The sequence below is a fragment of the Calypte anna genome, chromosome 2, assembly GCF_003957555.1.
Source record: "Calypte anna isolate BGI_N300 chromosome 2, bCalAnn1_v1.p, whole genome shotgun sequence".
NCBI lineage: Eukaryota > Metazoa > Chordata > Aves > Apodiformes > Trochilidae > Calypte > Calypte anna.
The window spans coordinates 60,023,348-60,038,319 of record NC_044245.1 but is presented as its reverse complement, the minus strand read 5'-3'; the positions used below and the strand labels follow the sequence as shown (position 1 = coordinate 60,038,319).

Below are 14,972 nucleotides of genomic sequence, written 5' to 3'. Positions count from 1 at the left end.
CTCCTTTCTCCAGCCACTGCAGCATTTGGACGTGGACTGCCATGGTGAAGTTGAGTGTGATTCACAGCCAAAATATACCTAAAGCATTTAAATATACATACTGAAGTACACTGTCCTTCTGGTCCTTCTGTGTTTGAGAGGATATTGTCCTGCCTCACAGCCACAGGGTGGCTGCTGCATTGCAGATGGGGCAAGAACAGATGGGATGCTTCATTGTGTGGTTGTGATCACATAATAGATTGTAACTAGTGAAAAGGGCAGGAAGAGCTGATTAACTTTTTTTATTCCCTTATGCATAATGTTATTTTTTTGATCTTGTTCACTTGGGCTGTCTGACAAGGAAGTGGCAGTGCTGCTGCATTGTTCCTGAGAGAGTGCTGCTCAGCAGGGCTGTTCTGAGTCAGTCATTTATCAAGTTTAACATGACAAGGGTTGGACTTGATCTGTGAGATCCCTTCCAACCCAGCCAATTCTATGATTCTATGATTCTATGATTCTATGACATACTGCCACAGCTAAAGAGTGTGTTTCTAAAACATTAGGTAACACGTCAAAATGCAGTGAACTGTGTTTATGTGATTCCAAATTAGTTATTAAACTGTTGCTTCTGATCTTGTATCTCTTCTGTGTAAAAAACCACATGTATATTGCACTAGAATCTAAGTACTGCATTCTTGATATTTTAACAGTTGCTTAGATTGTGCACTTCACATAGAGAAAGAAGGGAGTTCGAGCACAAGCACTCAAATCTAGTAAGCCACTGCTGCATCTTTTATAGACAGTGACCAACAGACATTTAGAATACTGAATATCTTTTTCTTGGTAATAAAAATGGACTGTTGATCTCCACAGCTGGAAAATTAAATATTTGAACAGATGATTTCAGTATACAAGTATGAACTCTGACACCAGAACTGCTGCTTATAAATGTAACCTTTCCCTAACTTCTTCATTAATATAATTTCTTACTGAGTTAAGTAATCTTTCTTTTATTTCTCTAGAGGGAAATCCATTTGTCCAAGCAATACCTTAACTTCTGTGCTAGATAAAGAAATGCAGAGCAGGCCTCCACCTCCTATTCCTCATTACAAACAAACAGATAAGTAAGGAATTTGTTTTTAAAATAATATTCTTCAATTTTGTGCAAAGTTACATGAGGAAAGTGTTTATGAGCTTTAACTTCACATTCCCTGGTTTTTTCTTTTCTCAACTGACAAATAGCTTTGGAGCTTGCAGCCTGTGTTAAGATTTTTTTTCCATAGAAGTAAGCCTGAAATGAAGTGCTAAGGAAACGTAGAATGTAGGCTTGACTGTTTAGTGTAGGAGTAGTCATGTAACAAATACAGTTGGAGTAGTTTTTTTGGGGGGTTGTCTTCTTTTTTTTTTTTTTTTTAATTAGCTGGGAGGAGATAGGTGTATTGGAGTTTGGGGATATTTTTTATCTCTAACTGGTCTGTGTGGAAGAGTAGTGTGTTATTGGCATAACATTATTTATTTGGACAGGCAGTAAATGCATTTTTCATGTGTTTATATGACTACACAGTTGGTTAAAAGTCAGTTTTTCTCAGATAGTGACAACTACCGAAGATGGGAAATAAAAGGCTTCTTGGTGATTAGTCTAATAAAACAACCTTTACTTTTTATGACCTGCCAGCTTGAGGTACCTGTAGCCATCTCACAGTTAGGATTTTTGTTAATGTATTGCTTATTCATTGCTCAGGCTTACCTTTCAGAACTTTTTTCCCCAAAGTTATTTCCAGATTAGCTTTTGAAGTCATGTTCTGTGAAGTACCATTCACAGAAAGGGACAGGAATTTTGCAGCAAGTATTGCAGTAGCTATTGGGTGTTTAAGGTGCTGCTGGAATACAAAGTCAGCTGTTCTAAGATAATAAGGTTGTTACTCTTTATTTCCACTTACTTGTGTGGAATTTCTATCTTCAGTTACTCTAATGAAAGGGGACTATGGGGAAAAAGTTAAATTAAAAAGTTAATTTAGCTATTTATTTTTAATCACTAGAAGGGAAATTTCTTTACATTGTTTAATTCTACAAAATCACCTGAAAGATCTTAGACTGTTGTATGGAAAAATCTTTACAGTTTTTGCATGTGGTATTACTGTGCAATTTTTGTTACTCTGACTTCTAAAAGCAGGAACAGTATTTCTGTTGGTCTTCCATTTGAATAGGCACGTGGGACATTTTTCAGTACAGCATCATTTTTGTAATAAGTATTACAAGTAAATTATATTTGTAAGCCCAAAACCAATTGTATCAATTCAGCCACACATTGACGTACATTAACTTAATGAAGTATATGTTTTATCCAAAAATGTGTTAACAAAAGGTTCCTCAAGCTTTAGGTTACTTCTATTAAAACATAATTTAGAAATGCCTGCCATTTACCAATGTATGTGCACACTGAGACATTGTGGGAGTTTGTGATTTTGGTTTACATTGTTATCTTGTTTTTCATGTGTGTGAGTAACATCTAATATTCTTACCATTTTAGGGGTAGTGGAAGCAGTGGTTTATCCAAACCATTAAAAGAAGAGGCGATAATTGACTACTTTGATGTCCAGGACTGAAGTAATTGATACAGAATATCGAAGCTTGGAGGTGAAGATACTAAGTTACTGTTTGAGGAGCTTTTTGGTTATCTGCAAAGGATCAGTTGTTCAGCATATTAATGATTTAACATCTAAAGTTAGGTTGATTGTGACACTTGGAAAAGTTATGCATTTTTACAGTTTATGTAACTGCATAATACCTAACAATAGAGTAGCTTACGAAACCTGGGCTTGGTGCAACTTTTTATCTAATGTGTTGTCAGGATGATGTAGATTTACATTGATGCTTTTAAAGTGAGAGAACTGTTAATCAAATATATACTGGGGGTAGTAAGAACACTTAGAATCTCAGAGATTTATTTAGACATATCTCACACACAACTTGATATGGACCAGAAATAATCTGTGTTGCAATCACTGGCTGGAATATTCTTGTTTTCAAATTTTTTTTTAATTCACTTTCATAATAATGTGCTAAATTTGGGAATTTGACTTACTCTTCTACACGGAAGGAAATAAAAAATTTAGTCTAAATATTAATATGTACACCAAGTGCTCATTAGATCACAGACTTCCTTTGGAATCTGAATAATTTGCTTTATATCAAATTTGGTATGTAAAAAGAACAACCACCAGCCCCCCCTTCCCTCCCCAAATCTCACAACAAAATCCAAACCAAAGCAAACAAACCACCTCCAAAAACCCCAACGATTTTATTAATAATTTGTTATTCAAGACCATGGAAAAAGCAGATTTTAAATACAATTTTTGTGGTTTATTTGGTTTAATTTGTATTTAAATATGTTAGCTTGATAATCTTTGGGGGGGGTTGCATGGTTTTATTGGGAATTTATAATCTTTTTCTGTACTGTGCAAGCTTAAAGTGAACACGTGCAGTTTGGTTTCAGTATATTAGGAATTTGGAACAATATTTGTAAATTTTCTAAGACCGTCTGTCTAAACTTTTGTTTTGTGGGAAATGCCATGAATGAAATGGGATGATCACTTAAACAGTGAAAGACACCAAAGTGGTGTCATAGACAGTGAATTGTTTCCAGATGATACGGTAGATGAGTAGCTCTCTGAGAGAAGAGATTGTAGATCTGATGGGATGAGGTGACACCACTGAGTTTGAGTAGTATCTGTTCACTTGTGGATAAGCTTCTTTAAATGAGTAACTTTATTAAGGCTGACACTGATGCACCTCTGTTTCTTGTTTCCTGTGGCTGGCTACATGTAGCAGTAGAGTTGAGTCCCCTGTACAGCATTGGAGGCTGCTGCTAGATGGAGCTTAGCATAATGAAGAAATAGACCTAGCAGAAGACTTGACATCTGCTGTTGATTTCTTCTTCAGTCTGGTCACTACGGTGTAGTATGAGATTTATTGCCAAGAAAATGGAAAGCAGTTAAGCATGCTTATATTCGCCACCCCGAGCCTTAGTTGTGGAGCATTCTGTGGCTACATTTCATCTTGAACAGCTTATGAAACATGAAAGAATTAGCAGTAAGCTTACAGACCATATCTGTTCCCAAAAGTGTCTTGAAAATTAAAATGCATGCTGCTAATGCCTATTTTTGTGAGAGCTTATTATTTCATATTAAAAAGTTCAGTCTTACATATTTTTAAACATTTGAAATGTGTATGCTTCAGGTAAAACAGTTACCAGAAGGATTCTCAACTCTCAAGGGTGTTCAGGCTTTTAATCTGCATGTAGTGGTTTAAATTGTTTCTACCTTTGTTGTCTAAAATTTTGTGAGCAGAAATTAAAAATAAATTAACATATTTTGCCCTTATTTCTTAGGCAAATTAATGTTTGATTCTACAAGGTGTACTGCTATGTTAAGTTCAGCTGAAGAGACAAGTTGTTCAGTATCTTTCCAGGAATCTATTTCTTCAGTCCCTCCATTGTCAGGAGTGTATCTGTTCCAGCTCCTGCAGACAAGTGCCAGCTTCATGTGGTCAAGGGCTAATTCTGGTTCTGACACTCAGAGCTGCATTTATACAGCACTGTTTTCAAGCTTTTGGGAGAATGTATATGTTTATACTGCAAAGGTAGGTTCTGGACAGGTAATGACACACACACACATGCAGTGAGAGGCACGTACACTGTATCACATAGTTGGTATACTATAGGTAGACCTAATATTGAAGAAATCCAAAGTGATTTAGTTGATAGCAAATAGAATAAAGCTGAAGCCTACTAACTTTTCAAACAGTTTCACATTAATATAGCTAAAACTTCACATTTCTACCTCTGATTTCTAATTTAAAATTTAAAGCATTCAATAGCATTATAGTTTGCTCAGCTTTTTTTATTTTTTTATCAGATTATGGCTTTATCAAAAATGTGAATGTTGGTAAGGTGTGTACTTCAACGGTCAAGTATTCTGCCACTTCTTTTAAAGAGAAAATTCAAGTAATCTTCTCAGGATCAGACTAACGATAATTAGTGAATCTGTTCATACTGAGAAGTCATAATTCTCATCACTAAATCTGTTGACTACATAAATACTCAAACACTTTTCTGGATTTGTATGCTGCACATATCTTAATCATCTCTAAATCATAATTGTTGGAAGGGATCTGTAGTTATGAAGCAAGTCACAGGTACAGAAAAACTTCTTTTGAAAAGCATTTTAATTTCTTAAAAACCATACATTTACCTGGGAAAGTAATGCCAAAAAGAAAGTACTGTTGCCTTTCTTCCCAGAACCTTAAGAATGAACTCAGCAAAATTTAACAGTAGTGGTCTCCTCTCTGTTCTGGTTTGCTTTTGCTGCAATGTATCTGACTTCCATATGGAATAGTACTAAAGGCTGTAGCTTTGGTATCTGTGATAATTCATCTTCGTATTGCACATGTGCCTCATGGAAATATTTTTCAAATAGCTATTTTGTAAATCTGAGCTGGCCTTTACATTTTTTATCTAATGAGTGGATAAAATAAATCTTTGCATCAGTGAAGTCAGAGGACAAAATCCCATTGACATCACTGGAATCAAGTCTTAAGCTTTGGTATGCTAGTCATTTTCCATAGCCCTAATAATATTATTGTTTCTTGTAAATTTATTTGAAAAAAAAGTACTCTACAATAAGCATCTTTTGAAATAAATTGTGTGATGTCAGTTAGAACTCATGCAGCTTAATGAAGTGCTTTAAAATTTTTGTATAAAATAGGCAGATACGTCAGCATTTGGGCTGTGCTACTACCTATCTATATTGTTTAATATGTTAAAAGTGCTCTGAATATTCAGTGCTTGGGTTTAACCTAAAATCGTGTAAGATGCAGAAGTAGATACCACTGTTTTTGTGGCAGTTTTGTACAAATCTGCTGCATAATGAAATGAGCAAAGTAAAATTGTTCTAAAACACTTAAGAATTAGTCATTTGTTGAAAGTTTTATATTTGACTTGATTTTTTCAAGTTACTGTTATAAAATTACTGTCTTTAAAAACCTGAAATAAATATAAGTTGAAAGTTCAGTGCTTTGGAATTGTTTGCAAGCTTTGTCTTGGTGTTCCAAAGTTGAAAGTCTGAGATATCACAGAGATAAAATAAAGATTGAAATAGAAGACTGAGGAATCCTTTTCCTCAAATCTTGAAACAGCAGGTATGACTGTCTGGATTTGAAGTGATTTTAATTGAATGTTGAAAGAAGAATGAAGTAAGGAAAGAGGGACTCCCCAGGGAATGGAGAGTAAGGATTATCTGCTGCTGTCTTGGTATTCAGAATTACAGGAGAGATTATTGTCTGAATAGAAAAGTACATTTTGGTTATCTGAAAAATCCTGAATGCTACTTGGCAATAAAATACATGATTTTAACTTCTTGTCTTTTCATTGTTGTTTGCTCACCATTCAGTTGTAATGGTGACTGGAAGGAAGAGTTGTATGGGGCGGGGGCCAATGGGGTGGGGAGAAAGTGAGGACTAATATAACTGAAAAATCCCTGTGGGCATTAGATGGTACAAATACAGGATGACAAATGTTATGGGGGGAGTAGTGAAGACTTTGCCAAGACAGTTCAATAGATGGCAGGGAGACTCAAAGAGCAAACAGTCTGAAAATCAGAAGTTTGAAATAGTTTGTACTCCTAAAACTTTAAATAACAGGTAATGCATATACAATGACTAAAACCACTGAGATGAAGACTAGCAGCAAAAAGTTACTGTGGCCTAACCTCATAGTTTAGAAGTAGTGCAAGATGGCACAAAGAAATTCAAGAAAATATCAGATTGAAGAGGTTTAGAAAGACTGCTGAAAACCTTTTCTCTTACAACCTCAGCTGTCAGTAAGTTTGGACTTTTTTATTTTTTTAATTAAAAAAATGCTTAGCTAGATACTGCTGTTGAAATGATGTTGGAGTTTGAATATTTTAGACTTTGTAGATGCTGATTCGTTTCTTAACAAATGCTGTTTACATCCTTTACTAAGATGCTGAACTCCTAAGATGTATGATGTGCATTTTTACTTCTATACAGATCTGTATGCCTATGTTACTCAACCCTGAACTAGAATGTCAGAGATACTAGGAAGGGTATCTCTAGAAAGGCTGTATTTTGCTCTACACCAAGTTTCCAGTCTTCATCATCTCAGGATTTTTGGAGGAAGTAGTGTAGCTTCTTGAGCAGAGGGAAGGAGCCCACATCACTGCTGTCATGGGAGGAGCCAGGTCCCAGAAGGATCCTGACAGTCCTGTGGTGCTAACAGAACACTGTTGCAGGTATGTCAAGGTTTAATACAGGGCTGGCAGGCAAATTAATTGCACAAGGTAGCAACATGTGGATCCTTTCAGTTTCCAGCCAAAGAATAGGTCAGCGTGCCCTAGAAAATGGGTTTTGCCACTGCAATGATCTTTTTTTTTCAGAGCACAGAACTTGGGCATTAGCACCTTTCTGGCAATCCTCTGTAAAGTGGTTTAGACTTCATCATTTTATGACCTACTGTTGCCTGCTCTGGAACTCTTTTCAGTGAGAGGAAGGAAGAGCAAAAGATCTCTATTGTGTGAAAATCTGTTTTGCTTGCACCTCACTTTTTTTTTTTTTCTCTGTGAAATCAGGTCCAGGAACTGTCACCTAGTGAAGGATCTTAGCTGTCTGCTGGATCTTGTGCACTCTAATTTTGATGTCCTGTCTTCTTGCCACATTCACAGTCATTCTCTTAAAGTGTAAGAAATTTATTGTAGTCAGAGGTAAATAGAGGGCTTTGTTTATAAGGAGCTGTAAGAAAGTAAACTAAAATTACCAGCAGCGTAAAGGAAAACTCACCTTAATAGAATGCTTTATTATATAGTAGGTAAGAACCAAAGGGTCTTCCAGAATTGTGTATATAGGGTAAGTTTGCATGTTTTACTAGGAAGCATTTTTGATAAATCTGAATTCTAGGAAATAAAAGGCTGTGGTGAAAGCTGAGTAGTGGGATGTGTCAGATAGTTTCCTATCAAATGATACAGTCAGGAAGCATTACTTACAAATTTTCAGCCAGTGCAGTAACTCCTGGGTTGGTGTTTAAATTCAGTATGTGTCTGTCCTGGTTTGGGCCAGGATAAAAGTAATTTTTTGTCGTACAAATAGGTGTGAAAGTTACTAATTAAGTGTGTGTGTCTATGTGACTGCTTAGGAAAAGAGTTCAGCTTCAGATAAGTGCTTACACAATTCTAACTCTGTTGAAGTAGGCAGCTATTAAATACATATTGGATTGATGCCACTGAAATGTCAATGAAGTAAGTTATTAATGAATTTTCATTTAAAGTGTATTTCTGGTAACCTTATGAGGCTTTTAAGGAATGCTGTATCTTACCTACTAGCTGTCATCTAAACACTTATTAAGTAATGAAAGTAATATATGTACTAAGGAGTAGCTGATAAACCCCAGATGAAAACAATGAAATTTTTATCCTGTGGTTCTCCTTTTCTAGTCCAGACTGTGAGAAATTATTTTAATCTCATGTTTAGCCTAATGTTAGCCATTTTAGCCTAAGTGTATGCCAAGCCATGCACCTGGGATGGAATAACCCCATGGAACTGTACAGGCTGTACTACTTTGTACATAAGCTTTGTGCAAAAAGACCTGTGGGGCGGGAGGTCCTGTTGGGCAGCAAGGTGAGCATGAGTTTAGCAGCACATCCTTGAGGCTGCCCACTGCCAGCTCTGCAGTGAGCATGAAGCCAGCAGGCCCAGGGAAGCAATTGATATATATATATATATATTATATATTCAGCACTTGTGAGATGAGTTCTGCACTACTGGGTCCAGCTTCAGGCTCCCTGGTACAAGCAAGATTTGACTGGACAGAGTCAGAGAGAGAACGACCAAGCTGGTCAGGAGGCAGGACGGAAATGGCAAGGTTGAAGGCACTGAATTTGTTCAGGCTCAAAGAGATACAATAATCAATTCGGCATTTTACAGATTTCAGTTAAAAACTGAGGGGCCCGTGAAGAGTTCCAGAAAAGAGACCAAGGAACTTGGGCTGTTGCTTGGGCCACATCCTTGGGTTTTGTTTGCTTGTGTTTTGAGTCCTATTGATAGGAACCTCTTGGAGGCACTTACCTTGTGTATGGGTGGCTGGAGAGGCTTCCTGACTCAGTTGCCAAAGCTCAAGAGTGGTGAGGTCTTGAGTTTCTAGTCAAGGACCATCTCCCACTGTGGGAGAAATCTGAATCTTGGCTCCACTGAAGGGAACGGGATTTCTGCCACTGGCTTTAACAGGCCCAGACTTACAACAAATTGTTTCCATGCTTCCCAACACAGTGATGTTCCTGTCTCAGGTAAGTCCTTCAGACAGCAATTCAACAAAAAGCTGTTAATTTTAGCAGAGGTATCTCCAGACTTAAGAGCTTTTACTGCTGCTTCCCACAACTAACTAATGGGAGAGTTAAGAGAAGACAGAGCCAGAGTGAACTGTAGGAGGATGAGAGGAAATATACAGAAGTTGAAACATGAGAAATTACAATTTGATACATGCAAAATAATTTTTACCATAAGGGTAATAAAATAGAGGATGAGTTCGCCCAAAAATTTTACAGAATCTGCTTCCTTTAAAAAGACTTCTAAAAACTTCACTAGATGAGGTTCTGAGTACCCTTTCTAAATGGACATGATTGGAGTAGCTAATTAAAGTAGATCACCTGCCCAAGGTCCCTTTCAACCAAGGTGATCCTGCAATTCATGGTCTACTTAAATAAGCCACGCTCTTGATGGTTTTGTTCTTGAGCTTGAATGGTTCTTTTTCTGCATACAGTGATAGCTCTCAACAGGGTTTCTAATCAAATTCTCTCCATGTCTTTGTTTTGCTGGACAAAGACTTCTTGGCCTTCCTGAGCTTCCTTTTGAACAGGCTGTTGATTCTCATTATCTTAGTTTTGTTCCTCTTTCTGAATGTTGCATATAGTCTCAGAAGTCATGAGCAATTAATATGCTAACATCTGTGCGATATTTTGTCTTTTTTTAAAAAAAAAAAAAGATTGGCTTATTGATAAAAAGAAGTAATTCTGCAGTCACATTGAAGTGTTCAGTGCTTTTATGGCTTTGATGGCTGTTTTGTTCCAAATTTGATAGTTGTTAATCTTTTGTTGTTGTTTATTCTGATACAGATTTTGTACTATTTTAACATCTACCATTCATTAGTTTTTAGACATTTATGGGTAGAGTATATTCTGATAGAACAGAATGGATTGAATGAAAGGAAATAAAATTTTCATTGTTTTCTAGGACCACATAAGCTACATATGCAATTTTGTATCTCACTTATAATAAAGGTGTAATCCTTCAATTACTACAGTGTTATCAGATTCAAAGATGGTTAATAATAAAATTCATTTCAATAATATTGTGAGGATAATATTCAGAGTAGTTGGTTTGTAATATGAGATTTATTTTAAATTAATGGGAAAAAATGTCTCAGTGCAGGTTTCTTTTGCATCAAAGAATGTCTAAATATAAAATAATGTAGAAAGGCATTGGCTTTTTCTTGTCACCCTTTAGGAGAGAGCTCTTGTTATGAGATTAAGAAAGCATTCTTTACCTATTACTTGGTATTTAATTCCTTAATGATACAAGTACTTTTAGTAGCCAGACAGCTTCTATCATCAGGAGCTTATCAAAGTCCAGATGATTCTGTGGAACAGATACCATATCAGCTATATCAAGTTGTCATAGTAAAGGTTTATTTTCAGAAGTAAAAGGATTTGCAAAATGTACCTGAAAGAATCAGCAGGTACCTTACACCTCAAGTGTCACCCTGTAATTTTCAAAACACTATCCAGGTCTACAACTTGAAAATATTAATGTGAAAGAAAATATTAATACAATTTATTTCAGAATTATTTGTCTTTAGAGCGAAGACTTTCCCACCAAGATAACAGCTGACGAAGGCAATATTTGAATTACTACACAGCCTCCTGGCTCCAGTCAGTTACTGAGCCCTGTTTGGTTGTTCAGTTTAAACTCAGTCCTCCAGCCAAGTCAGCAATGATCTCTCCCCTCTCTAGCAACTAACCCCTGACTGCTACTAGATGGGAAGTTTGGCCATTCTAGGGGCAGGGTGGAAGTGCCCCCCCCCCCCGCCCTATGAATCTGTGACTGAAGTTGTTTTTAGAAAAGCAGATGGGGCAGGAGAGAGAAAAAGACTCAGGTAATGACTGGGGATTTTAATTTCAGAGTTCTTGGGAGATGGTGACTGTCAGTCTTTTGTCATAAGATGGAAAACACTGGAAGGGTATGGGAAGGGGGTGGATTTCTTTGTTTATGCTTGAAGATGTGAAGGTAGAAAGGAACGTAGTGAGCATCTGCTAATGCAGGTGAGTGGCACTGGAAACTGAGCTGGAACCATGTACTTTGTTCTATTGAGTTGGTGTCCCAAGGACAGGTCTAAGAGACAACCAGGCAACAGCAGGTTTGGCTGAGATATAGGAGGAAGAAAGCAGGGGAGCTGGTATGTGTTGTGGGGAAAAAAGGTATTGTCACTCCAACTGGGAGTGGAGCATTGCTGGCTCTTGTCCTAACCAACAAGGAGGACCTGGCTGAAGCACTGAAGATTGAGGGCAACCCTGGCTGCAGTGACCATGAGATGGTGGAGTCCAGGATCTGATGTGGTAGAAACCACATGTACATATCCAAGTAGAATCACAACCCTGAAATTTGGTAAGGCCAACTTTGCCCTCTTCAAACAATTGCTGGGAGAAATGCTATGGGACAGGGTACTAGAAGTTAAGGGGGCCCAAGATGGCTGGTTAATATTCGAGGACCACTTCTTCCAAGCTCAGGACTGATGCAATCCCAATGTGAAGGAAATCAAGAAAGGGAACTAGGAGACCAGTGTGGCTGAACAGGGACCTGCTGGGTAAACTCAGATGGAAGAAGAGAACAGAGAGATTGTGGAAGGAAGGGATGGCCACAAAAGAAATGTAAGACTGTTGTCTGAGAATGCAGAGGTAAGCTAGGAAAGCTAAAGCCTCCCTGGAATTAAACCTTGAGAGAGAGATTAAGGACAACAGGAAGGGCTTCTTCAAATACAGAGCAGATAAAACTAACACCAGAGGCAATGTAGGCCCAGTGCTGAATGAGGTGGGTGCCCTGGTGATAGAGGACACAAAGAAGGCAGAATTGCTGAACACTTTCTTTGCCTCTGTGCATACTGAGACTGGAGACTATCCCCAGGAGCCCCAGACCTCTAAGAAGCCAAGGAAGTCAGGGTAAAGGATGAGTTTGCCTTGGTTGATGAGGGCTGGGTTAAGGATCAGTTAATGTGGCTGGATATCCATAAATCCATGGGTCCTGATGGGATGCACCCACAGGTGCTGAGGGAACTGGTGGGTGTCATTGCTAGGCTGCTCTCTGTGGTGATTATGGACATGGACTCTGAAGCTGTCAGCAAGTGAAGACCCTTTTTTGTGATACAAGCTGTCTTGTATATCTTTAGCCCAGTACTTTTCCACAGCTGCTTACAGTCAGCTCTTAAATCATGGGTTTTCATTTACTGTCCCTGGTAATCAGTTTCTTTTGTATACTTTCTCGTAGTTGTTTCAATTCCTAGTTCTTTTTTTTCTTATTCTTGTTCATCTTTCCCATGGCTTGATGCTTACCAGCTCAAGGATATTTTGCTGAGAAAATACACACACCACGTTCTCTTTGTCCTCTTCCCCCACAACTCTCCATCATCTTTGCTAAATCGTTGGGAACAGGAGAGGTGCCTGAGGACTGGAGGAAAGCAAATGTCACTCCAGTCTTCAAGAGAGACAAGAAAGAGGACCTGGGTAACTACAGACCTGTCAGCCTCACCTCCATCCCTGGAAAGGTGATGGAACAACTCATTCTTGATGCTTCTCCAGGCACATCAAGGACAAGAGGCTTATCAGGAGCAGTCAACATGGCTTTACTAAGGGGAAGTCATGTCTGACCAACCTGACAGCCTTCTGTGAGGATGTAACCAGGTGGATGGATGATGGCAGAGCAGCAGACAGAGTTTATCTTGATTTCAGGAAGGCATTTGACACCATCTCCCGCAGCATCCTTGGAGCTAAACTGAAGAAGTGTGGCCTGGATGATTGGGTAGTGCTGTGGATCAGGAGCTGGTTGAAGGACAGAAGCCAGAGAGTTGTAGTCAATGGGATGGAGTCTTGTTGGAAGTCTGTTTCTAGTGGAGTCCCTCAAGGGTCAATACTGGGACCAGTCCTATTCAGTATATTTATTGATGACCTGGGTGAGGGAGCAGAGTGCACTATCAGCAAGTTTGCTGATGACACAAAACTGTGTGGAGTGGTGGCTGACACCCCAGAAGGCTGTGCTGCCATTCAGAGGGACCCAGACAGACTGGAGAGTTGGGCAGACTGGAGAAATTTAATGAATTACAACAAGGGCAAGTGTAGAGTCTTGTATCTGGGAAAGAACAACCCCAGGTACCAGTACAGGTTGGGGACTGAGCTGAGGGAGAGCAGGATAGGGGACAGGGACCTGGGGGTGCTGGTGGATGGAAGGATGACCATGAGCCAGCAATGTGTCCTTGTGGCCAAGAAGGCCAATGGCATCCTGAGGTGTATTAGAAGAGGGGTGGTTAGTAGGTCAAGAGCGGTTCTCCTCCCCCTCTAGTCTGCACCTGGAATATTGTGTCCAGTTCTGGGCCCCTCAGTTCCAAAAGGACCGGGAACTGCTTGAGAGAGTCCAGTGCAGAGACACCAAGCTGATGAAGGGAGTGGAACATCTCCCTTATGAGGAGAGGCTGAGGGAGCTGGGGCTCTGCAGCTTGGAGATGAGGAGAATGAGAGGGGACCTCATTAATGTTTATAAATATATAAGGGGTGAGTGCCAGGAGGATGGAGTAAAGCTGTTCTCAGGGGTGACTAACAAAAGGACAGGGGACAATGGTTATAAACTGGAACACAGGCATTTCCATATAAATATTAGGAAGGATTTTTTCATTCTGAGGGTGACAGGGCACTGGCACAGGCTGCCCAGGGAGGTTGTGGAGTCTCCTTCCCTGGAGACATTCAAAGCCCACCTGGAGGCATTCCTGTGTGACCTCCTGTAGGTGACCCTGCTCTGATAGCGGGGATTGGATTAGATGATCTTTCGAGGTCACTTCCAACCCCTAACTTCCTGTGATCCTATGAATAATTCATTTGGACAATTTTGGTCACATGTCTTATCTGCTCCTCCCTAAAGGAGGGTTGCAAGTGAGACCCCTTTACTCTCTGAAGGAGAAGATGTTTTTCAGAACCCATCAGTGGACCTGGTTCTGCATACCAGTCTCTAGCCCTAACGGTAAACAATGAGTGTTATCAGTACTAGAAACAGACACAGAAACTAGAAACAGTTAATTTCAGCAAGTGCAGCTACTTAGAGGAGGCTTAGCTCCTCTAAGCAAAATTACAGGACAAAATATTAGATCTATCTGGGCATAAGCCAGGACATCAGGTATCAATTCCCACATTTTGAATTTGAGTTCCAATAATGCTGTGTCTTCTTTCACACACCATTATTTCCACATCAAAAACTTATTTCTAAGTCCCACCACAACTCCATGTAACTCTTCCTCTAAATTCCTGTGGTCATCTGGAAAATTTCACTTGTTACTTATTCTACTCTCTGGAGTGCCTTTGCTTTTTAATTATTTACTTTTATATTCCTGGTAAACAAATGTTTGCTTTACCATGCAACAGGATAATTTTTCTGCTGATCACATTTTTTGATGAAAGCAGTGTTAATAACACATGGATGTTTTTGGTATTGCAAAGCAGAGCTTATACAGTGTCAAGGGATTATCTGCTTGTCAGATTGCCCCACTAGTGAGTAGACTTGGAGATTGTTTTATAAAGTTATTTAATATAATAAGGATAATTTCATTAAGTGGTGTGAATGAAAATATATTTAGTTGATAGAAATATTCTGTTCTTTCCTAATTCTGGCCAAGG

The 14,972-nt window shown here is 38.8% G+C and overlaps 1 protein-coding gene across 3 annotated transcripts in view; it reads left to right on the top strand.

Moving 5' to 3' along the window:
• The window catches only part of NFX1 (nuclear transcription factor, X-box binding 1), a 58,729-nt gene extending 52,338 nt beyond the window's left edge, over positions 1 to 6,391 (top strand). For 2 of the 3 annotated variants that reach the window (XM_030444976.1, XM_030444978.1), the window contains 2 exons: positions 1,002 to 1,103; positions 2,510 to 6,391. In XM_030444976.1, the coding sequence (XP_030300836.1) occupies positions 1,002 to 1,103; positions 2,510 to 2,585 (178 nt within the window). In that variant the 3' untranslated portion in view covers positions 2,586 to 6,391. The remainder of the gene's footprint in view (positions 1 to 1,001; positions 1,104 to 2,509) is intronic. The other variant, XM_030444977.1, reaches the window with a different exon arrangement.
• Positions 6,392 to 14,972: the final 8,581 nt, after the last annotated feature.